Source organism: Polyodon spathula, chromosome 5 (assembly GCF_017654505.1).
Source record: "Polyodon spathula isolate WHYD16114869_AA chromosome 5, ASM1765450v1, whole genome shotgun sequence".
NCBI classification, from domain to species: Eukaryota; Metazoa; Chordata; class Actinopteri; order Acipenseriformes; family Polyodontidae; genus Polyodon; species Polyodon spathula.
In genome coordinates, this window is record NC_054538.1 from 22,040,048 (window position 1) to 22,066,442 (window position 26,395).

Here is a 26,395-nt window from a genome sequence, read left to right on the forward strand (position 1 = left end):
TAAAACTCTCCATTACAAAACTTTGTTTAAAAGCAAAACTGGACGTTCCAACATGACAACGATCCGAAGCACACATCAAAATTTACTTCAGAATGGTTAAAGAAGAACATAATCAAGGTTCTGGAATGGCCCAGTCAAAATCCTGATCTAAATCTGATTGATAATCTTTGGTATGAGTTGAAGAAGGATGTGCACAAGAGTAGTCCTTGGAATTTGAATGAACTGGAACAATTTTGCGTTGAAAAATGGTCAAAAACACTAAAGAATCATGCCAAAAGCTCAGTGACAAATATCCAAATCGTTTAAAATAGATTATTATTACTAAAGGTGCCTAAAATAACTATTAATTTAATTTTCCTTGCAGGGTATGCATACTTTTGAATTAGCATTTTTGGCTACAAAATATTTTTTCTATAATTGTTTGTTTTCGAGAAATTTCTAGAAATTATACATTTCCTTTGGGGTATGTCAACTTTTGACTACAACTGCAGATAAAAGCATTTGGGCAGTTTAAAGAAAATGAAAAAAAAAACACAAAGAAAGTGATTTCTATAATGTCTAAGTGTTCTATTGAAAGATATAAATTAAAATTGGCAGATTTATAATAAAAAAACAATTACAGAACATGCAAAAAAACTAATTTCATACTTTGACAAAAGTATTTGGGCACCCTTACATTAGTATGTTGTGTGCCAACTCTTTGCCTCCTTTACAGCTTGCAGTCTTTTTTTATATTTTGAAAAACAAAAACTGGTCAAAACAGAGAAGGAGCGATGGAAATATAACACATTCTGATAACCTTGAAGCACCAGAACGAGCATTACAGAAACCTACTGACACAGAAGCAGTGGAATACCAATAGTACTTGATTGGTAGAAGTTATTTAACCTGACCGCCAGCAGTTTAAAAAACAAGTAAACAGTAACAGCTATTTACCTCGCCATCTTAAAACAAGCGTGAGGCCTACCTTTTTGGATGAGCTGGGATGTGCTTCGACTCCTCCGCGATGGCAGGCCGACGATCGCCACCACTCTGGCACTCAGGCTGGAGCGCCGCTTCTTCCCTCCTGTCCCCACTGATCCGATGGCTGTGTCCGACTGGCTGCCGTCGTTCCTCTCCAGGTTGTACATCTCCTCGCTCACGCTTGTGCTCTTCGTCATGTTCCTCCCCGAAGTCCGCATTTGTCTGCTGTACATTTTAGAAGTAAATGCACTGTTTGCATCAAAATAAACAGGGAATAAAAAAAAAAAAAAGACAAGACAAGACGTAATTGTATAATTGGAATAAAAGCCTTGCAGCCATGCAGGCCACGGTTCTTGCTACTGTGGTCCAATGAGGTGAGGTCTTAGAGGGACATAACATGCGTTAAATTATACAGGCACGTTCAGTCACACACACACTCCTCTGTGATTTCTCCCAAAAGCAAGGGACAACTGGTAGTGTCCGGTTTTACTGTATATTCCTTTTGAATGCTCTTGGTGAAAATACAAGCCTATCAAACATAAAAGTTACAGACATATCACTTTGTAAACCATATGATTATGAACATGCAATCAAAGAACTGTCTTGGATTAACCTAATACAGTATGTTGCATTAACAAAACTAATAATGACGGGGCACTGTCATTTACACTAGTTCATCATTTGAGGAAAAAAATGTCCTCATCCTCATTAAATCTCCTTTACTTTTCTTCCATAACAGCCTTTCTGGATCCATATAAGAAACAACTATAATGACATAAGAAAAAATAAAAAGCATACAGATAATCTTGGTGCATTATGTCAGTATATTTATTGCTATTGGACAAATTTTACTGTGCCTTAGAATTGGTCCCACGACTGTGCTTAATTAAATTGTTTAAACTCAAACCAGTTCTCAAGTACTATAAAATGATGCCTCATAAAGCAAATTATAATACCCATAAGTATTCTTTAGTGGCTTTTCATTTGGGGTAGGTACAGCACAGCTATTTTAGTTTTTTTGTAATTTTTGCAAGTCCTTTTAAAGTGATATTTCAGGACATGGTAGTACTGTATAACTAAGCCTATGTAAAGCAAGCTTTTTATATCTCAAATGAATCTGTGACTGCAGAGGTAAACAGGAGATAGCTTTCTTCAAGTTCATTTTTTTCTTTTTTTCAAACTGAAGCTTTATATGAACTGCACAGTGAGACGAAGAGCTTCAGGCTTTGTTGCGCAGTCAGTGGCAGACAATGCATGCTTATATAAATAGATTTTGAATTTGCAATTACAGTACTCATTAGTAAGCCTATCCTACATGACAAGAATTTGTAATTACTATGTCCTTTTATTGCTATGTTCTTTAATATTGCTTTTGTATTTACATACACAAAAGGTTAGCAATGTCAATGTCTCAATAACCAGCTACATATTTTTTGCTGCACTGTGTAGTATATCCATGACAAAATCATCCAGAGAGGAATTCTTTTGAAGTGAAATAATTACCTTAACAAAGCAGCCATCTTTTCTTTAAAAACTGTTTAGAATAGATGTGGAAAGTGATAAACACATTTCTGGCTAATTACGCACAGTACAGTCTCTTTGTAAAAAAAAAAAAAAAAGGCTTCTTATTATGGGTTGTTAAGGACACCGAACAAACAAAACATATTTATTACATGATTCTGGGATAAAATTACCAACATATCCTTATATTAGTTGGGATATATTTTGGGATGTAAGATAACTGTGGTAACCAGAAACAGCCTTTAATATAACAGTTAGATCCAAAAGACCTTCCTATTGATGAGAAAGTCTCAGTGGGGCTGTTAGGGGGTGCTGGGTTATTTTTTCCGTCCGTGACAACAGGAATATAGATTTGCTAGCTATTGAAAATGAAAATATTAGAATCTAAATGAAATGTGGTGTGGATACGTCCTGTTCACAGGGCCAGATACATTAAGGTCTAGACATACATTAAAACATAAACCAGTCATTAAGGTATAAAAAGATGCCACTTACATCAAGGAGGGAGCTGTGAAAATTCTATTATGTAGTTTCCTGGTAATTGTATTATTTTATTCTACAAATGTACCTCTTGTCTTTATTCCAATGGTACAGAAACTGCATACAGAAACTGTGATAAATCTGGCCCACAGTCCTCTAATGTAATTGTGAGCATTGTCCACTTGAGTGGAGCTGTCATCCGCACCATTGTACCCATTTATTGTATACTGTACTCACGAAGTACTGTAAACTGTAATCTGTAATCTGTAATTGCCTCGACAGTTAAGCAGCCCTCCAATTACTGTGTCCTTCTATATCAGGGGTTTTCAGCCTTTTTGTGAAACTGTACCCCTTCTGTCTGGAGTTTTAATTAAAAATAAATAAATTCTCCGGACATTGTTGTCATGGATATACTACATAGTGCAGCAAAGAATATGTAACTGGTTAATGAGTCATTGACATTGCTAGCCTTTTGTGTACCGCTTTAGAATTTTCACTCAACTGAATGGTACTACAGTTGCAGTAAAAGGCAAAATAATCTGATCAACAAATATCTTTTTTTCATGTTTATTTAAAATATTATTTATGTCACAACAGTTTGGAACTGGCAAACTGCTGGTTTAGGACAGAATACCATACAGTAGGCTTAATTCTAAAAAAACTTTTAATTACATGTCTTTGGCTGCACAGAATCAAAAGTATTTGGGAATCTCTTTGGAAACACTCGTATTTACTTAGTCTTCCGCAAAGTTATTATAAATAATACAAAATAGGCTGTACTGTAAATGTTTATCATGTTACCATTTACTTCACGTCACAGCATAATTATGTGTGCCATTTAAACTGTTAATAACATCAGAAACATAAACCACAAGATACAGAATCACTAGACCTCTGCTCCACCCACGAATATCAGAGTGGAAATCTACTCAAATCCACGCATGCTGGAGTTCACTTTGAACTTCTAAAAAGAAAGTTAAATATGTATGCACAGTAGTTTAGAGATAATATATAATACTGTAAAGAAAATCAATTCAAGCCCTTTTTACTTTCATTTTTATTCGAATTTCTGAGTCGTCCTGCTTACCCCTATCATCCTCAGTAGTACCCCCAGGGGTACACGTACCCCCGGTTGAAAAACCCTGATCTACATATTGTTCATTATATATAACTTGCAACATGATCCACCATGGAAATGTGTTGAAATATATTGATCCAAAATCAAAAAGATACATTATACCACCTCTAAAGGTGTGTAACGCTGTATTTAATATTACAGACATTATAGTATTATATTATGATACACATTACAATAAAATAAATGAACCAAGAATACATATGTTAAAAAGGAGTAAATAAAATGACAAAATTCATATTAACAGGTGAACATTGAACATTTAATGGAGGAGTGATTAGTAAATGCATTTAATACTGATAAATACAGGGAAGACATTGAAAGACACAGAAACACTGAAGTGGAGTTGACAAGTCTGTAAATAAACAACATATCACACTAAAATCACATCATTACCAGTGCAGCTAGATTTTTTAAGGCACATGAAACAATACAAAAATAAACCATTGAAAGCCAGGAGCACTATCCAAAAATTCAAAAACAACACAGACTCACCTACTTGGTTTCTATATCTAAATCACCCACTGCGATGCAAACCTATCTTTGAGAGAAAGCCAAGATTAAGACTGGATTGATGTGTCATTTGCAATTTTTCAAGTAACAGATTCAGAGAAGTGCATTCCTTGACATATTCCTTCCTCACCTCCTGTCTCCTCGTGCTGCCTTCAACAGTGTCAACAGTGCAGCTTCTTCTGGTCACAGTGAGTGTGCATCTCCCCAAAGGCTTCTGCTCCCAAAGCCTCTCACAGCTCCACTGGCCTTTAGCTTTAGCTCTAACTGGTAATGTTGCCTTCCCCTACTACCGCATGCAGAACTACGTTGTGGTTCTCAGCCCCCGTGGCACTCTAACATAGTGTCTCACCAATACTAATTCTGGAGCTCCCTACAAATTTTACAGTTGTGGCAGAGAGGGGTCTAATCAGTTGATCTGAACAGCAGCGAATCTAATTATTGCCGTCATTTAAATTATTAAAATATGAAGTTTTATTTAATGTTATGCACAGAATTAAAGAGACTAACATGAATGGTTTGATATTTGATTTTCACAACCCAGAGGCCTTCATTAATTATTTAAACAGTGACAGTACTTATACAAGGCAATAAACTCCAGTGTGTAGCAGGATTCCAACTGATAACATATACAGGTGTAGTTAGTTATAGTATGCAAAAAGATTTTTACAAAAACATTCTTAAATTAATTGAAATGATCTTGTAGAATTAAACTCTTAGAACACACGCTAATGTAAATTATATTTTAGGTACTTAAAAGGGTAATCCCCAGAGAGGGATTTTTTTGAAGTGAAATAGTTACCTTAATATATACTGTGTGTGTGTGTGTGTGTGTGTGTGTGTGTGTGTGTGTGTGTGTGTGTGTGTGTGTGTGTGTGTGTGTGTATATATATATATATATATATATATATATACATATACATACAGTACTGTGCAAAAGTTTTAGGCAGGTGTGAAAAAATGCTGTAAAGTAAGAATGCTTTCAAAAATAGACATGTTAATAGTTTATATTTATCAATTAACTAAATGCAAAGTGAGTGAACAGAAGAAAAATCTACATCAAATCAATGTTTGGTGTGACCACCCTTTGCCTTCAAAACAGCATCAATTCTTCTAGGTACACTTGCACACAGTTTTTGAAGGAACTTGGCAGGTAGGTTGGCCCAAACATCTTCGAGAACTAACCACAGTTCTTCTGTGGATTTAGGCAGCCTCAGTTGCTTCTCTCTCTTCGTGTAATCCCAGACAGCCTCGATGATGTTGAGATCAGGGCTCTGTGGGGGCCATACCATCACTTCCAGGACTCCTTGTTCTTCTTTACGCTGAAGATAGTTCTTAATGACTTTGGCTGTATGTTTGGGGTCGTTGTCATGCTGCAGAATAAATTCTCCCTGATGGTACTGCATGATGGATAGGTATCTGCCTGTACTTCTCAGCATTGAGGAGACCAAATCCCAAACTCCATTTGCAGAAATGCAGACCCAAACTTGCAAGAAACCTCCACCATGCTTCACTGTTGCATGCAGACATTCATTCGTGTACCGCTCTCCAGCCCTTCGGTGAACAAACTGCCTTCTGCTACAGCCAAATATTTCTAATTTTGACTCATCAGTCCAGAGCACCTGCTGCCATTTTTCTGCAGCCCAGTTATTGTGTTTTTGTGCATAGTTGAGTCGCTTGGCCTTGTTTCCAAGTCGGAGGTATGGCTTGTTGGCCGCAAGTGTTCCATGAAGACCACTTCTGACCAGACTTCTCCGGACAGTAGATGGGTGTACCAGGGTCCCACTGTTTTCTGCCAATTCTGAGCTGATGGCATTGCAGGACATCTTCCGATTGTGAAGGGAAGTAAGCATGATGTGTCTTTCATCTGCTGCAGTAAGTTTCCTTGGCCGACCACTGCGTCTACGGTCAACGTTGCCCATTTCTTTGTGCTTGGACAGCACATCTGGAAACCCCCGTTTGCCTTGAAATTTCTGCCTGGAAGAGACCTTGCTGATGCAGTATAACTACCTGTGCTCAGTCTTTCCATGGTGTATGATTTTTGACAGTAAACTATCTTCAGCAACCTCACCTTGTTAGCTGAGTTTGGCTGTTCCTCACCCAGTTTTATTCCTCCTACACAACTGTTTCTGTTTCAGTTAATGATTGTGTTTCAACCTACATATTGAATTGATGATCATTAGCACCTGTTTGGTATAATTGTTTAATCATACACCTGACTATATGCCTACAAAATCCCTGACTTTGTGCAAGTGTACCTAGAAGAACTGATGCTGTTTTGAAGGCAAAGGGTGGTCACACCAAATATGGATTTGATTTAGATTTTTCTTCTGTTCACTCACTTTGCATTTAGTTAATTGATAAATATAATCTATTAACATGTCTATTTTTGAAAGCATTCTTACTTTACAGCATTTTTTCACATCTGTCTAAAACTTTTGCACAGTACTGTCTATATATATATATATATATACACACACACACACACACACACACACACACACGTATATATGTATGCATGTACTATAATAATTAGTTTGACATTTATCCTTTCTCAATGTAATGATGCTTTCAGATCAAAACATTCATGCATCTGGCATTACGAATAATACACAATCTCTTATGACAGTTCTTTGGTTTGCTGAACAGTTTCTGCCTGTCCTTTGTTCTTTTACCAAGTGTGTTGCAAGAAATTTTGGTCATACTGGCAGTATGTATTTGTGGCAGAGCAGAGCTCTGCCTTATAGATTGGCAGGGATGGGGTTAAATTCCCCTACCTGCCTGGGTTTATTGTGTTCAGGTGGCTGGGGTTGATTGGAGTAATTAACGATTAATCAGCACGCAGCCACCTGACATAAAAGGAGGCCTCAGCTTCCCATTATGGAGAGGAGGGACCTGAGGAAGCAAGGTAATGCTTGCTGCTTGCTGCTTGCTGCTTGCTGCTTGCTGCTTGCGTTTTTGAATTTCTGGTCCAGTGAAGGCATCGCCTAGCCTGGAAACCTTTTCTGTAAGTTTTGCTTTGTGATTTAAATACCTCTATTTTGGCCCTTGTGCCCTTTTTATTTTCTGCTTATTTATAATAAAAGTATTATTTTTTGAACTGCAGTCTGTCTCTGGGCCTCTATCCACTCGTCAGCCTGTCACAGTATTTTAATAGACTTGAGGGTCTGTTAGTGGTCTGTTCCCTGGGTTTGGCAATGGCTGGCGAAGAGCTGCTACACCCTCTTGGCCGGACAGAATGTTACATTCCATGGGCCTGGAGTCCTTCACTCTCTCTGTATTCATATAGCTGTCACAAAGAATGTGCCAAATGAATGATGGACTATGACACAAAACTGAAGGGGAAAAAGGGGAAACAGTTAAATTAAGAAAAAGAGAGGATAACACAAAAGAACACATGCTTAAATAAACAAAAACTTTGAAATGAGAACAAACACATTTAAAAAAACAAAAGCAAAGGTAGTTGTGTTAGTGTGACTCATTCAGAATGAATTGCAGCATATCAATAGTCCTAATTCCAGTACATTATTCACACAGTGCCTCTAGTGGTGAAATGCTGGATTTTGCCTTGGCAAACAATGCCTCTGTATGAAGGGATGGTGTAATTTTCTTTAGGATGTTAAAGGAGAAGTTTAAAATGCTCTGAACAACATGTAACTGGTATACTGCAATGGATCCAGGGTTTTAAACAAAAACATGACATACAATATATAAAAATACTTTTTTTTTTTTTTTTTACACCCACGCTTTAATTTACCTAATCTTTAATTTACCAATACAAAAAAACCCCCAAAAACTCTTAAATAACAAACAACTAACGTTGAAGGCATTGAAAAAGACTTTTAGTCAAAATGTTTGTCATTGAATTTCCTAAATTATTTCTAACCCTTTTTATTTATTTCACTAAGCAGTTTGTATGGGATAAAAGGGAACTTTGATAATATACTTTCCAGGTCACACAGCCCAAAATTTGCTTTTATGTTTTTTAAAATAAAATGAAACAAACATTATTAAAGAGTATACTTTGGTGTCAGGGACATGCATCCTTTACCTTGGTAGTTATTTCTGGAGAGATCTATGCCTCAGCTTCCAAAGCAACAGCGTACCCTAAAAGCAAACTGCAGTCTTATTTTTATGTATATATATTATGTAAGTTGCAACAAAAAGGCCCCAAGATACCAAAATAAAGTTTCAGAACTTTTGAATGCTGTTTAAGTGGAGAACATACATGAAAGTAGTGTAGAGTGCTTAGGGTTTTAAAAACATATTGTACTAGAAAGAAACAATTGCAGGAAGGAGCAGTTAAAGTTTTTATTGGTTTCTTGTTAGTTTAATACCTTTGAATGTATTAATTTACAAAAACGGGACATTCCATGCTTTGAAATTTGATTCTTGACTTGGCGTGGAGTATATACATACTGAGAGAGAAAAAAAAAAGGTAGTCTTTACAAACTGCTTTTTAACTCATTGAACACAGTGAAAGCCTGTAGTTAGCCCAGTTCTTATCATATGCGTCATGCACAAGGTACACAGATGTAAAACTACCAGGTCTAAGGGTAAGAAAATGAAATACTCTAACTAAATAAAAGTATGGGCCTGACGACAGGGGGTCATAATCTGCTTCTTGATACAGTGATCCTCAAAACAATACTTCCCTCGATTAGGTGGTAATATATTAATTTGAACATAATGTGAATATGTTTGAAAGGGCAGAATATTTAGGTGCTTCAAAACAACTGACATGTTTTTGAACAGACACACATGGCTGTTTGCAGCATGTCAAAACAACTAGCTCCTGACACTTCTGCAGGAAGATAAATTGCATTCTGCTGTGTAATCCCAACTAATTAATCACACTTTGTCACACAAGCCTTTAAACAAGAGTTCCTGAATACACTGGTAATTTTGACTCATGAACCATGAATCGTGAAATGCAATGTTTCATTTAGAGGTAGAAACAACAGTTACCCTGTGCCTAATGGTTTTCATTATTTATTATTTAATGAAAAACAAAAAGCCACTGCACTGCAGCAAAGCTTTATTTAAATGTAGCATTTTCCTGGTAAACTGTGCTGCCTGAAGCTCACCAACGATTCTGAAACAGCCTGTAGATAGCCCTGTTACTTAAGAGGACAAACCTACAGTATGTGGTTCCACTTTCCAATTTTGAACAGCTACTGTATTTTACCCATCACAGAGCAGGATTAAACAATACAATTTGTTCACATACTTACTTAAAGACAACACTGTGAGCCTTATAACCAGTGAAGCAACATATGCTTAATCTTGATTAATGCCTGTAATAATAATAATATGTTAACAGCGAGTACTACTACCAGTAAAATATGTGTAAAATATTTATTGCAAAATAATTTGTTTAAAAATCTTCCCAACTTCAGTTTATGTGTGGTGTCATGGGGACAAACAAACAAATAGCTACAGCAGAAATATCTTCTTTGTAGCGAGGTGACCAGAACTGTACACAATATTCTAGATGAGGTCTTACTAATGCATTGTAAAGTTTTAACATTGCTTCCCTTGATTTAAATTCAACACTTTTCACTATAAATACAAGCATTTTGCTGGCCTTTTTTATTGCTTCCCCACATTGTCTAGATGAAGACATTTCTGAGTCGATATAAACTCCTTGATCTTTTTCATAGATTTCTTCTTTAATTTCAGTATCTCCCATATGATATTTATAATGCATATTTTTATTTCCTGTGTGCAGTACCTTATACTTTTCTCTATTAAATGTCATTTGCCATGTGTCTGCCCAGTTCTGAATGCTGTCTAGATCATTCTGAATGACCTTTGCTGCTGCAACAGTGTTTGCCACTCCTCCTATTTTTGTGTCGTCTGCAAATTTAACAAGCTTGCTTACTATACCAGAATCTAAGTCATTAATGTAGATTAGGAATAGCAGAGAACCTAATACTGATCCTTGTGGTACTCCACTGGTTACCTCGCTCCATTTTGAGGGTTCTCCTCTAATCAGTACTTTCTGTTTTTTACATGTTAACCACTCCCTAATACATGCGCATGCATTTCCTTGAATCCCTACTGCGTTCAGTTTGAGAATTAATCTTTTATGCAGGAATTTGTCAAAAGCTTTCTGGAAATCTAAATAAACCATGTCATATCCATTATCGATGTTTCATCCTCAAAAAAATTCAAGCAGGTTAGTTGGACACGATCTCCCTTTCCTAAAACCATGCTGACTGTCTCCCAGGATACTATTACCATATAGGTAATTTTCCATTTTGGATCTTATTATAGTTTCCATAAGTTTACATATAATAGAAGTCTTATTGGTTTGTAGTTACCTGGTTCAGTTTTGTCTCCTTTTTTGTGGATCGGTATTAAGTTTGCAATTCTCCAGTCTGTTGATACAATCCCTGTGTCAACAGACTGTTGCACGATCTTGGTTAGCAGTGTGTAAATAACTTCTTTCATTTCTTTGAGTACTACTGAGAGGATCTCATCCAGCGTAGGGGATTTGTTTATTTTAAGAGCTCATAGTCCCTTTATTACTTCTGCCTCTGTTATGCTAAAGTTATTTAAAACTGGTTAGGAACAGGTCAACATGTGAGGCATGTTGTCCGTATCCTCCTTGGTAAAAATTTGTGAAAAGTAATCATTTTTCTTCATCTATGATTTTGCCATTTGTATCTCTTAGACATTGTACCTCCTTTGAATGTTCTCTTGCTGTTATAATATTGGAAAAATACTGGAATTGGTTTTAGCCCCCTTAGCAATGCTCATGTCTATCTCTCTCTCGGCCTTTCTAACTTCCTTTTTGACTTGTGCTTGCAGTTCCAAGAGTGCTTACACTCTTTCTGTGTACTTTGTTCTTGGTCCTTTTTAAACGCTCTGTAAAGTGCCTTTTTTCTCTGAATATTTTTTTTAATTGATCTATTAAACAATTTTGGCAATTTTGTTTTAGATTTAGATTTGTCTACTTTTGGCATGTAACTGTTTTGCACCTCTAGTACTACATTAGAAAAAAACAAAACAAAAAAAAAAAACAGCCATCCTTTTTCTGTGGATGTTTTCTCTATTTCTCCAATCTACTTCTGTTAGTCTCTGTTTCATACTTTCATAGTTTGCCTTTCTAAAATTGTAATTAGCTTTAGTCATTACTTTTTGGGTTTTAAAAAGCACTTCAAATGAGACTATGTTGTGATCTGAGTTTGTTAATGGTTCACTGACCTCAGTTTTAGTTATTCTGTCTTTGTTATTTGAAAAGACAAATCAAGGCATGTCTCCCCTCTAATCGGTGCCTTGACAAATTGCGAGACGAAGTAGTCTTTTGTCATTTCCACCATTTCAATTTTGTCTGTCGTGCTCCCCACCAGGTTTTCCCATTTTATATAGGGGAAGTTGAAATCCCCCATTAATATGGCTTCTCCTTTGCTGCACCTATTTCTAATGTATAACAGATTATTTTGCTCGCTGTCTGAATTTGGCGGTCTATAGCATGCTCCTGTTATTATGCCCTTTGAATTTTTGTTCATTATTCTGACCCATAGTGATTCTATATTGTTTTTCTCTTCCAGATTTAACACCTGGGCTTCAAGACTATTTTTGATGTATAGCGCAACTCCTCTGCCTGTCTTTCCTATACAGTGTATACCCACTAATATATATTATATTTGTCTCCATCACTCTTGGATAACCAAGTTTCTGTAACACCTATCACATCATAGTTACTTGTTAGTGCAGTAGCTTCAAGTTCTAACATTTAGTTTCTGAGACTTCTAGCATATAGGTAAATACATTTAATGGCTGTCTTACCTGAGTTGTTGCCCTTGTTTTGATATAGTCTCACTTCTGTTTTTTTTTGTTGATTTCTCCCCTTCCTTTCTAGTTTAAATGCTTTTGAACCCTTCTAGTGTGCTCACGCTTTGTTCTCTGTGAAATGTCCCTGTCGCTTACCCCAGTTTTGGACTGCTATTTCTATGTGTCTGTAAAACATATCGATAAAGTTCAAACGATATCCTAGATTCAACAGGATGTTTTTGTTTCATATTGTTTCACAACATGTCCTTGTCTTGATGGAATCTCACACAACCCTTTCATCTAATCTAAATAGATATGATTTGACTATTGGGATAGCCTTAAGGAAATGTAATCTAATTAAAAATGCACTGTTTAGCGATAAACCAAACAAAGCAAATCAGCGTATTTTGAACACATAGCTAAAATACATTGAACCAAGTTCAGAAAAACATCACGTAAGACCTGCTACAATGCTTTTCACAAACCTACCAGGACATATTATAAACAATGAAGTGGGATCTGTGAATGTGTCCCATGAGACAAAGCTGTACCAATGCTGGCTACTGCTGAAGCTGTCAGATGAACAAGGCCACCATTCCACCTATGTGTTACTGTACTCAACAGACCTTCAGTGTTTAAGCAGTCATGGCTAGCCACACTGACTCATCACCATGCTGTAAAAGTTAATTTCATTACACTTCCTGACCACATTAATGACCCAGAGAATTCAGCACTATTAAAGTCTTATAAAATTAAAACTCATTATGAACTGATATATAACATAAGCAAAACATTGAAGTCAGGCACCAAACAAAGTCATCACCCTTCCATATTTCTGGGCTACATAATAATATACTTGAGGTTTCACAACCCCCAATTAGCACTTACCATAAATAATTATAAAATGTAAAATTGCAATGGGGCTTTGCAGAAGGGAGTAGCGCAGGTTGGTGGTTCAGTCAGGCAGCGGTACAGGGAGGAAGACACTGGGGTGAGGCAACAGGGCGTGACAGCTGACTTTTACCTCAAGTCACCAGCGACTGAATGCCGCCTCTTCCTCAGGTCTTCTGTACAGCGCTTCTTTACCGAGTGTTCATGCTTTTCTTCTACCTTCTCATTTAACTCCCATGATATCCGCCTCTCTTTTTTCTCCTCACCTTTGTAGCTTTCTAAGGACTTTGACCTTTTCACAGCACAGCATGCAGGCATGCAATTTTAAATTTTTAAAAACAACAAAGAAATACACAAAACAAAATGTATAATTTAAACTAAAAGACGAAAGGCATTTAATTACTACTCCTGAGGATTTACTCAGGTACACGCTTCACAAGGTGTAATAAATAATACAGGTAAAAATTAATATGTTTTTTTTTTTTTTTGTTATGTCGTAACTTTGAAGTTCTAGTTTAAAGTGACATTAGGTTTGCCTAATTCTCAGGGGATCCGACCCAGTATTGCACTACTGCAGTCAAACAGCCATATTTATTTTTAAATTGTCAATTTCACTTATACGGAACCACTAAAGGGACATTGTGAAAATAAAAATACTACCTCGTGCTGACCAGATACTATCTCTTGAGCACCAGTTAATATCCTGCTGACTGCAGCAGTCACCCAGTGTTCTCGGTGAATCCATTCAGACAATCACCGTATTTTCCTGCTCATGGCATAACGACTATGAACAACTGGTGTGCTTTTAGACTCATGCTGTTTTAACGTAAATACAGTATTTATTGCATCCAATTGTATTGTCTTACTATCTGGAATATTTCACCCGGTTACGAAAGCAAATGGAGTAATTTGAATCATGTTTCAGGATTTGCGATTTAATTGTCTCGATTTATCATGAAGAAAAATACGCACATATATGCCATTTACATTATCCAGTAGGCTATGTCATACAATATTTTATAGTTTCTGAAGACTAATTTCGCAAATATTTTACCCCATGAATGTCTTCATGATAAAGGGTAAATCGAGTCAGTGATTTGCGAGTTATTATTGGGACTGCTTTTGCTCTCAGAAAGTGGGTGCAAAATGACATGATAATGGGTCATTTAAGTCATGTCTCAATGATCTGTGAGGAATCTCTAGTTATGCACACACAGTATACTCATAGATATTCACTGTACAGTATATGGTATCTCTAGTTATGCACACACAGTATACTCATAGATATTCACTGTACAGTATAATGGTTCCTAGCTCCTACATACAAACACGTAAAAGAATGCTATTTCACCACATGAAAGATGTCATGCTATGGAGTAAATTAAATCACGTCTCATTGATTTGCGAGCTATTCATCTCTAGTCAGCAAGAGATAGCATCTGGCGACCACGATATATATACATATATATACACACACACACACACACACACACACACACACATTATTTTCTTTTTTCACAATGTCCCTTTAGGGTTTCTGTATATCAGTGTATTATACATTAGTGTAAATGACAAAATAATGCTTGATTCATCTCAACAGATATAAGTTAATTATAACAGGAAATGTTACTGAACACCACTCTTAAAAGTGCCTTTCAATATCTCGAATTGCTTTACATGTCATTTAAAACAGAAAAATGCATTTTGTTCTCATGGAAAAATTTGGGAATCGAAATATTATCCTGTCAGTCTTTGCAGAACCTTGATGCTTAACCAAAACGTCAACTAATTTAAAAAACAATAATAATAATAATAATAATCACAAGAAAATAATAATTACAGATGATTTAAAACTTTTTCTGTTAACAATATATACAATATATTATTATATTGTTAACAGAAAACACTTTCTAATTATTTACTAGAATTCATATGCATATAAAAAGATAAAACTCAAGACATGCAATTACTAAACAAAAACTGCTTTAATTGACTTGCTTCTGCATGGATTTTAAAGTAGCTCTCTGGCAGGACGTACCTGACTCTGCCTCGAGGACGCTCGGATTGCACTGACATGTAGCTTGTGCTACTGAGGCGAGAGACACTGCTGGTACGAGAAATGGCTGACACATCGCTGATATCACTGTCCGTGGATTTAGTGGACATATTATCACAACTTCTGCGCTGTTCTTTATATAACTGATGGAGAAAAAAGAAAAGAAAAAAACACATAAATATTGGTTTGTATAGTAGGGAGAGTTAACCATTCTATTGTTCAGGATCACACACAATGAAATAGAAAACGTCATGCAGGTCACACCAGTCCTAGAAGGTGGTGTTATAAATGTATCAAAATGACTAAATCTGTTCTGAAGGAAAATGGTCCATTAAGACAGGTGTTCCCCAATAATAATTACTGTAATTTTCAGTATATAACTTGCATCCATTTCTGCGTGCTATTACAAGTTGCATGTTATATACAGGGTGCGTAGTATACAATATTGTACATACTTTACTATGGTAAAGAAGTATATAAGAGGTTCATGGTGTACAAGAGATATAATGTAGAAAACAGAAAGTACTGATTAGAGGAGAAACCTCAAAATGGAGCGAGGTAACCAGTGGAGTACCACAAGGATCAGTGCTATTCCTAATCTACCTTAATGACTTAGATTTGTGTTAAATTTGAAGACAACACAAAAATAGGAGTGGCAAACACCGCTGCGAAAGCAAAGGTCATTAAAAAATATCTAGACAGCATTCAGAACTGGGCAGACACATGGCAAATTACATTTAATAGTGAAAAGTGTAAGGTACTGCATGCAGGCAATAAAAATGTGCATTATAAATATCATATGGGAGACAGTGAAATTGAAGTAATCTATGAAAAAGCCCTAGGAGTTTATGTTGAATCAGAAATGTCTTCATCTAGACAATGTGGGGAAGCTATAAAAAAGCCAACAACATGCTCAGATATGTAGTGAAAATTGTTGAATTTAAGGGAAGTAATGTTAAAAGTTTACAATGCATTAGTAAGACCTCATCTAGAATATTGTGTTCAGTTCTGGTCACCTCACTACAAAAAAGGATATTGCTGCTCTAGAAAGATTCCAAAGAAGAGCAACCAGAATTATTCCGGGTTTAAAAGGAATGTCATATGCAGACAGGCTTAAAGAACTGAATTGATTCAGTCTACACGACTACACGACGATCTGATTCAAGCATTCAAAATTCTAAAAGGTGTTGACAATGTCGACCCGGTGGTCTTTTTCGACCTGAAAAAAGAAACAAGGACCGGGGGTCACAAATGGAGATTAGATAAAGGGGCATTCAGAACAGAAAATAGGAGGCACTTTTTACATACAGAATTGTGGGAGTCTGGAACCAACTCCCCAGTAACGTTGTTTTAGCTGACAGCCTGGGATCCTTCAAGAAGCTGTTTGATGAGATTCTGGGATCAATAAGCTACTAACAACCCAACGAGCACATTTCAAAAGTGTGCTATCCTGGCTTTATATGAGTGGTTCTCTTAGTACTAAGCCCTCATGTCAGACTTTAGGAAATAAGAAAACCGAAATCTAAATTTTGGAATTTTTTTTTTTTAAATACCCACAACCAAATAACAACACATGCAAACTGCAGAAAATTTTACATTTACATTGTGTCCTGAACACTATTAAAAATGACAAGGCAACATTGTAATACTTTGAACAAAGTTGTTATTTAAGTATTAACATTACATTGCAACATTCTGTTTTGAACTGAACGATTACATGTTCAAAATATACCAAACTGTTGAAAACGCTGTATAGCCTACTTTTTCTATGGTATCTGCATGTTTATTTGCCGTTACTGACAAAGTACATACTTTTATGTATTATTATTATTATTATTATTATTATTAATAATGTATTTATTTAATGGCAGACGGCGTCCCAAAATATCACATTAAAAAATCACAATACAGTCAAGCTTTCCCATTGGCTGGTGATTTTATCTTATAATAGTATTACACAAATAGAAGGGGGCATGGGAATCCAATACAAAATTAATTAATATTTTTTCACAGTCAGCAGACATATTTTGCCAAACGTCCACTATATGCTTTATATATTTTATTTAGACTTTAATAACAAAACAAAAAAAAGACTACCTACATTTTTAAACAGTATTGTATAACAGCTCTTCTTTGTGCATCTCGTACGCACAGCAAACACTTCTACCAATACATCCACCATTGTACGTTGGAGGAGTTAGAGAAAAAACATTCAGTTTTATTGACTTAGATGTCAGTTACACCCAGGTGTAACTTACGATATCTAAACTACTGTTTTACAACATCTACATACTCTGAAAATCGCATGTACAAATGCTAATGAGGTCAAAAACGAATAGATGCCATTAGATAACAATAGACGTCTAAGAGCATCAGGTGAACATTTTAGAAGCTTTATAAAGTCGCTCTTACACTAGACCTCCATCCAAACGTCTAAAAAGCTGAGTTATACCCATTTAAATTAGTCGCCTTTGAAAATCTACCCCATTATGTGCACATCTGGATTTGGATTCAATCAACACATGAGGAACATTAGCAGCTGGCAAACCTTTTCAATTTCCCTCCAGCTAAAAATACTGGACCTAAGTTAGTTTTGTTGGCCATGTGTGATTTCGAGCAAATCAGAAACATGGGGGACTTCAGGGTAGTGTGGCAAAGTGACCAATCCAGTTTGTAGATGTATCATTAGTACCTCTCGCTTTGTCTTCACCTCTCGCTCTAGTTCTTGACTCGAGCTGGACATCGTGGCTAATGCGTAGGAATGTACTTTAATTTTCATCTGTCGTGCTCGCTCTTCTACCGCTAGGGCTGAAACAACGGAGAAGACTAGCATCAAATAAACAGCTTACTGCAATTTACTATGAAGAAATCAGTTACAGCATGCACGCCAAAAGCATTGCAAAGCAAGCAAAATATATGACAAAGAATAGTGGCTAAATACCATAAAATACATCCAATAAAGGCTTGGAAACTATCGCGACATGAATAGAAATAGAAATGCAGAACTATTTTAATTTAAGATCCTGCTTCATCACAGCAAGGCTGAAATAACAATGTGTTTTTGAAGAGGTATACATTGAGTAAAGCTCAGCTTTTTAAGTGTTTTGAAACATTCTATAAGAGTGCATTGGAACACAACATTAAACTCCAAATCCTCTTTAGTTCAGAAATGCTTATTTAAACAGACTTTAATAAAGTTAATGTTTTGTGTATTGCATTCAATAAAAGAAATCAAAATTCAAGGAGTAGCAGTAAAAGCATTGAACGCCTGTGGTTCATGTGAAACATTGGAAAAAATAAAATCAATATTTTATCTTTTATGGGAAATTAATTGACAAAGTTCAGTTTCAAACACATTACGCAGTGAGTTACCTTCACTTAGTAGAAACACCTACCATTAGAACCACTGCGGCTAATCCAATAGCCGGAAGAAACATGAGTCATATGCTGTGTTTTTGCAAGACATTCAGTGATAAACACTAACCCCATGCAAGCACAGATGCTACAGTTTGTCATACTTAAATGTACCCTCACTTCCCCTCACTGAATTTATTGAGCACAATTAGCCACGTTACCAAATGTGCCATCATTTTTGCCATCTTTTGATTTGCAATGGAAACTTGACTGCAGAAAACTTGCATAATAATTTTTTTTTTTAAAGTCTTTATTCATTTAAAGAAGAGGAACGTTATTAGCCCAGCTAACGCTATTGTCGTGTATACTGAAACCATTTGCACTAAGATAACGGGAACTTCTAGTTGCTTATGGCCAGGTTAGCATTTACATAGCTTCCCCTTTATCTGTAAAGCACAATGAGAAATATCATGATAAAATTGAACTTAACACTAGAAACTGAACGAGAGTAGCAGGAGAATCTCCACGTCTTCTCTAAACCTTCCCATCGACCCCCTTAGCTGAGATGTCAGTGCATACCTTGCTCTACACTGCTGCTCTTCGCAGGGACCTGTGGGAGCTGCCTTCCTCTGCGTCCTGACGAGGGAGTTCCCGTAGGGGGTGACTGAGACGAGCTGCCTTGTTGATGTGTTCTATTTGGGGGTAACAAAACAAGGACATTAAGCATGTTCTATCAACTTATTTAATTGTCAATACATTGTTCCATTGTTTCACTTACCTTTAACAGTGCAAAAACACTTTTTGAAATGGCTATATCCAATGCTATATACAGTGGTTTGCAGAAGTATTCACCCCCTACCATTTTGTTGAATTACAAATCATTTCTGCACAGTTTTTCAAACAATTTTTATTCAAAGCTGTAGTGGTTAAACTGAACATTGTTTTATGAGGAGGAGGTTAAATGTCAGCAAAGCTTGCAAAGAAAACATACAACATGAAATTTACAGGTTGCCTAAGTATTCAGACCCTTAAATCTGTACTTGGTAGAAGCACCTTTTGCAGCAATTACATCTATGATTCTTTTTGGATAGGTCTCTACTAGCTTTGCACAGTAGGATGGTGACATTTCTGCCCATTCTTCATGGAAAAATTGCACCAGTTCTGATAAGTTTGTTTGGGATCGTTGATGGACTGCAATCTTCAAGTCTCACCATAAATTTTCGATTGGATTCAAGTCAGGACTTTGACTGGGCTGCTGAAGAACATTAATTCACTTCTTGTTCAACCACTCCAGTGTAGATTTGGCCCTATTTTTTTGGTCATTGTCCTGCTGATATGTGAATTTCCACCCAAGTTTCAGAGTCTTTGCACAATTCATTCTCCCCTCTATCCTGACAAGCTTCCCATTCCCTGCTGAAGAAAAGGAAACCCATAACATGATGCGGCCACCACCATGCTTGACATTTGGGATGGTGATGACTGGGTGATGTGCAGTGTTGGGTTTGTAACGTTTGGAATTTAGACCGAAAAGTTACATTTTTGTCTCGTCTGACCACAAAACCTTTTTTTATATGTCTGCAGTATCATCTATATGCTTTTTCACAAACTCTGTACGTGCTTTAAGATGAGGCTTTTTTGAGTGATGGCCTCCTTCTTGCCACTTGTCCATAAACACCAGCTTTGTGTAAGGACCGGCTTATTGTTGAGGTGTAAACACTGACTCCCATCTCAGACACAGAACTCTGCAGATCTCTCAAGGTCATTGATGGCTTCAGAGTGACATCAATCAGTTGCCTGTTTGCCCGGCTGCTCAGTTTGGGAGGGCAACCTGATCTGGGTAGTGTCTGGGTGGTATGATGCATTTTCCTCTTCTGTGCCACTTTATCCCTGACTTGACAAAGTTTTCCCAGGTACCAGAAGTACCACGAAACAACCTCGTGATACTCTACGCAGAACTTTCAGAAATATATCTAGATGGAAAACCTTTTGGAATTATAAATAAATATATAATATATATATATATATATATATATATATATATATATATATATATATATATATAGATATATTATATTATATTACGAATTACTATGTAGTAATTAATAATGTCTTTAAATGTACAGTATCAGTAAAATGATGAAAAAATCTATGAAAAAGTAATCACCATGAAAATAATAACCTTTCATTTGCCACCAGCAAAACACAATGACAAATCAAAGCTTTAAAACCACGGGCCACCATACGCACTACCATAGTTTTCTTTACATCCTTTTAATGATGTATCATTAGCAGGAAAAGAGCAGAGATGGGGAAACTGAACACTGTGGTAAAGGGACTATACATACAGTACTACTGTACTAGATCAATAGAAAAGTGGCTATGGTACACTCCACACCCGGTGAGGCACAACACCAAACAAGGCAGGCAGGACACCAATGATACATGAAATACCACCTGTCCAGCAGGGGGGGAGACTGGTGCAGACCCTCCAGGGGCTGTCTGATAGACAGAGCACAAATGCCTGACACTAGGGTGCTCACTCGACCGGGAGCGAGTGTGGTTTCTCTGTGTAAGACTAAGCTGATCAGCTGTCCTCAGGCTTGGAGGAAGCACTCTTCTAATTGGAGTTGGCAGCACTCTAGGTACAGGCTCAAAAAAGATCTGCAGTCACATCTTTTCATAAGAGAAATCTACAGACTTCGCAGTCTTTATACTGAACTTCAATCACAGGTAATTGTAGATAGGAAATTTGAGGTTAAACAAAAGGCAACCATTTTAAAATGGTTCCATTCTATTACATTTCAATTGTAAATTTATATGAAAAAAAATACATTGGAATGCATGTCAATACCTAATAACACACCTGAACTTACATTTGTTTCAACTGCTGCATCTGCATGACTGTTTTCCAAAGGACCAAACTTGAATTGACACTTACTGTTATAAATCAAAACATAACTGCATACATTTGAATTTAAATGAAAAATATATTCAGTAGACTTCACACTTAGGGGTGGATTAAATCTAGTTTGCATATTTATTATGTACCAGATCAAATGATTGATATTATCAGTGTTTTTAAATTAATATTAAAAACACTGAAAGGTTTTATGAAAACTACATATACAACATGATAGTATACTGCTTGACCATTTATAAAATATTCTATGCACAATAGCCTATTCAAGCTGTGCTTTACAAAACAGAAGAAGCCTGAGGACACCAGTTTCAAGTACAATGTCTTACAGTTCTACTCCTTTCGCCAACAGACACCCCCACGAAGCATTCCTTATTCAGAGGTTCTGTTTCAATAAACAAGCAAGTAATATGATCTTTGCTACCTCTTAAGAGATGATGTACACCCCAGGTAGAGGTGGAATCATCAACTATTTACTGAAACAGAAGTGCATAGGTTATTACATTTGTTTTTGCAAGCACGTCATTCCATAGCACAGTGGGATAGATGCTGTGGGTGCTTGCGCTTTTATAATGAAATCTTGAAATTGGGGAAAAAAGCACTTGGATGACTGATGGGTCACATTTCCTGACAGCCTCAATAAACCGTGGCTGAGGGCTTTAACTAACTAGTAATTATTCTATTACCCCTCGGCCACAATCTGCATGAGTTTATTAATTACTTAATTACTAATTTCTAACCTCGCCTCTGCCAGACCACGTTTTAAATAAAAACAACAACAAATAATGCTGCTATGCCGTCATATATATATACATAAATAAATCATAATACAAACACATACACAGACCCCGTTCTAAAAATAAATAACAAACAAATGTACAGGGCTCCTCGCCCTGTTACACACCCTTTAGCTGATGTGTGGGATTTAGGTTTGGTAGGACGTGGTAGGTTATGTGATCTTTTTAGCACTGCTGTAATGGAGGCTAAATACTTCAAAACAATTATTTAAATGAAGTTAGTACGATGCAGTTTTTCAAAGAGCAACATCTTAATATAAATAAATCTGTTAAAGGCAACTGGCACCTAAATACTGCAAGAAGGCATAATAAAACACAGTGATAATTGATTTACTTATAAGGCTGATTTTACAGTTCTCTAGTATACTCCGCGTTAGCCCAAATCTTGAACTTCCTAATGTGACTTTGGCAGTAGCAGTCCACAAGTAGTACTAATTGAAACCAACTGCAAGTAAGTTTTTTTTCAAGAAAAATAGCATTGAAATCTCTAAAGTACACCAAACAGAAAAAATGTATTCTGTTTCTAGCTGCATTTTTCCAATATTGTTATATACAGGTTACTGACAAAAGTGTGCTTATAATGCTCATTGGCGCAGTACTTTATACATGCTTTTAAAATAGCTTTTATATTTCAGAGGTTTGATAGCTTACGAACCCATAAAGTGTCCCATGGTTTGAAGATAAAACATGTATGTAACGCAATAGACACATTTTCCTACAAAGTGCTATCAGTATCACGCAAACATCATTTGAACAATGCTCTTTTTAATGCCTTCTGCATAGATAACTGTGGCAGGGCAGGGCCCTGTCTGTAAATATTGTTGTGTGGTGATTTGGTGGTTGTTGACAGGGATGGGGTTAATTTCCTATCCCTGCCAAAATACATGTGAGAATGTGGCTGGAGCTAATTGAGTAATTGATAATTAGGCTCCAGGCACATTCTATAAAAAAGGGGGAAATTCCTTTGTTTGGTGGAGGTGTTTTGGGGTGAGTGTTTCTGTGTTGCTAAATTGGTTTTGTGTTACAAAGCAGTGAAGGCTCTGCCCAGCTTGAACAGTTTTTGTTTGACCTTTTATTTTTGGCTCTGTGAGCGTGTTTTGTTTGTCTTTTTGATTTATTTTTGTTGATTTTAAAACAGCGCAGCAGCGCTTTAACTGCAGTTTTACTGTCTCCGAGTCTCTGTCCTCCCAGCTATCCTGTCACAACACCTTATACAGCACGCTACTGCTATAAGCAGTAGCACTGGCACACCTACTGGATTCACAGAGAGACACCGTGGCTTTCAGCTTGTTCTAACTGAGTGTTTCTACACGGGTTACAAAGTCGAATGCTGTAACAGAAAGTTATTCATGCGCATCACCAGGCCAGTTTCTTGGTCATAAGATGAATAAAAATAATTTAGTTATGGTGAGCACAGCAATGGCATGCTTACGAATATGTAAGGTAAAGTGCAAATTATCCTTACTGTAGATAGATGATACAAAAAGCATAACAAGCGTATATCCAGCCTACTGTCATTAACATCAGGAATGCACATGTCAATCTCGTCATCAGCAGAAGAAAATGACAGCTGTTTCTTTTTAAAACACATTCAGTACTAACGGATTCATGCCAGCACAGATAAGTGTTGATATTATCAGGCACTGGGTACCGCATGGCCATGCATTTGCTTTACCTGCATGTCTGATGCCCAGATTTTCTACCTCGCCCTCCGGGGCGATTTTGCTTTGGTAGGCTGAGGCAAATGCAGCAAACAAGAACTGAATTCAGTACACAGTTAATAAGAAGCATCTGCAATTCAACACATTTAATACACTGTGGACCAGCAAGGGCAAGACCTCTAATCTGAGCTTTGTATGAAAGGTGTTTTTGTATCCAGGAATGCTGTACAATGACTATGTATAGGAAAAAGAAACTTTCAAGGAGTAGAAGTCACATATTTAGGTTAACGCATAGCCCTTTCATAAATACCAGTGTGGGAATTGGAAGTCACATACTGTTTTCTTACTATATAATATATATATATATCACTTACTATCAACACAGTGAGTAAATTAACTTTCGAATGTTCCAATACGACACTGTAAATTTTAGAGAGGGTTCCTACCTTGGGGATATACTGTAAACTGTAAAGGACTGCTTTCCCTTATGAAAAAAAACAAAACTTCTTATTCTCCCAGTATGTAAGTCCTACTTATATATGAAATATAGGCATAGCTCATGGGGGCCGACTTTTGTTCTTGCCAGTGGGTTACAGCCTCTGAGTAAATAACTATGAATTACTACAATACTGTACTCACATAGACACATGATCTTCACTGATGTTCGACTTTAACGTTTTACTTTTTAACAGCTACAATACTATAGCTCTGATTGTGAAGCAGCCACACTACATTCTGCAGCTGAACTGTACCAGTGTGGACTGAGAATGTATTTGCACTATGCAGGACGTTTTCATTTTAGCCATTTTTTAAAAGTCTGATTTGTGGGCAGTGTTTTTAACATGACAGATCATTAATCACCTTTATCGCATAAAACAAAAAAACTGTCGCCCTGAGCATCCACTAATTTTTCCCCATGGGAGCTTGAGCCCCGGAGCACCCATGGAGTCGGAGCTATGGCATAGCTAGTCGAAACCTTTAGTAAGGTGTTGATCCGATCTGGGATAAGCCACAACTGGATTTAACAGTACCAGAAATCCACCTGGAATGCATCAACCACTTCTTTCTATGGGTGATCCCAGGATTACGAAGTATAGGTGGCTGATACAATAAAGGGTGATTCCCTACTTTTACATTTTTTATTATCACTACTTGAGATACTTCAGATGAGTGTTACAGTGCTATGGGTGAAGTCTGGAGGGCAATGAAAGGTAAAAACGGATATAATACATCAATGACATAGCAAGAGATTAAGTTTCTTCTTGTACTGTAAATACCCTTTTATACGGTTGTTATACAAATTCAGATGATGAAAAAAATGGATGAACAATTCTGAAAAACTGGACTCTAGAATGTAAAAAAGGAAAAACAAGTGCAGTGATTGGCAACTGTCCTACCTTTCATTTTCAGAGGCAGTGTCTTTTCTACCATGTTTGTTGCTACTAGATCTTTCCAGCGTTCTTGACTGCCTGTAACATTTGAAATGAAAAAGAAAAGAAAAAAAACAGAAAAAAGTATGAAGAATGAGAAAATGATAAAATGGCAAAATGGTTATGCAAAACAGATGAATAAATTAAACATCAGGCTTAATTCAGTTCACTTTTTAGCTGGACAAAAAACTTGGAAGTACATTTTGTTGAAACAGCTATTCTTGAATACCAGTGTATACTCAACATATGAGCATCCGAAAATAATAACAGCAGCAGCAGTAACAATCAATGCATCATTATTGACAAAGCATTAATTAAATCTCAGTTAATATTGCCAATGTTTTACTGTAAAATATATTTTAAAAAAAAACTACAGATATCTACAGCAAAGTAAACGCAGACATATTTGTCTCCATAAGTGGTTCAAACTGGGGGCACAGAACGAAGGTTCAGGATTATTTTATTTATTTTTTTTAATTTTCTTCCTGCTGACAATTCTTGGCATGTCAAAAGTCTCTAGATGGCACAGTACATCTGACCGGTGCCTTTTATTTAAGATTGCGTACTATTGAACAAAATCAGCTGCCATCTGGTGATAAACATCATTTGTCAGAAGCGTCAAGTACCACAAACCAGAGGAAGGGGACGAAGTCCAAATAGTTTTGGAAACACTAGTCTATATGATCCAAATTGGCCAATGTATGATGTTACTTAGTCTTGTATCTATGACTGGTAAAAGTCAATCACAGACAGGTAGAGTCTCAGCTCACTTGTGGGTGTGTTGTAGGAACATGGTTATCACCTCTGTACTGTCTCTATGAAAGAATCCATTTAACCATTTTAGAAAAAAGATTTCAGCTGGTTTCTTTAAAGGTTTTGCTGCTTTTTGTTCATTATA

General features: G+C 36.5%; 1 protein-coding gene across 9 annotated transcripts in view; it reads right to left on the bottom strand.

Moving 5' to 3' along the window:
• The window catches only part of LOC121315731 (regulating synaptic membrane exocytosis protein 1-like), a 162,728-nt gene that overhangs the window by 27,785 nt on the left and 108,548 nt on the right, over positions 1 to 26,395 (bottom strand). For 4 of the 9 annotated variants that reach the window (XM_041250088.1, XM_041250090.1, XM_041250089.1 and 1 more), the window contains 6 exons: positions 25,465 to 25,536; positions 24,082 to 24,141; positions 19,272 to 19,384; positions 18,031 to 18,146; positions 15,321 to 15,481; positions 968 to 1,212 (listed from right to left, as the gene is read on the bottom strand). In XM_041250088.1, the coding sequence (XP_041106022.1) occupies positions 968 to 1,212; positions 15,321 to 15,481; positions 18,031 to 18,146; positions 19,272 to 19,384; positions 24,082 to 24,141; positions 25,465 to 25,536 (767 nt within the window). Of the gene's footprint in view, positions 1 to 967; positions 1,213 to 4,742; positions 5,317 to 13,415; positions 13,575 to 15,320; positions 15,482 to 18,030; positions 18,147 to 19,271; positions 19,385 to 24,081; positions 24,142 to 25,464; positions 25,537 to 26,395 lie in introns of those variants that run through there. The other 5 variants (XM_041250094.1, XM_041250087.1, XM_041250091.1 and 2 more) reach the window with 5 other exon arrangements.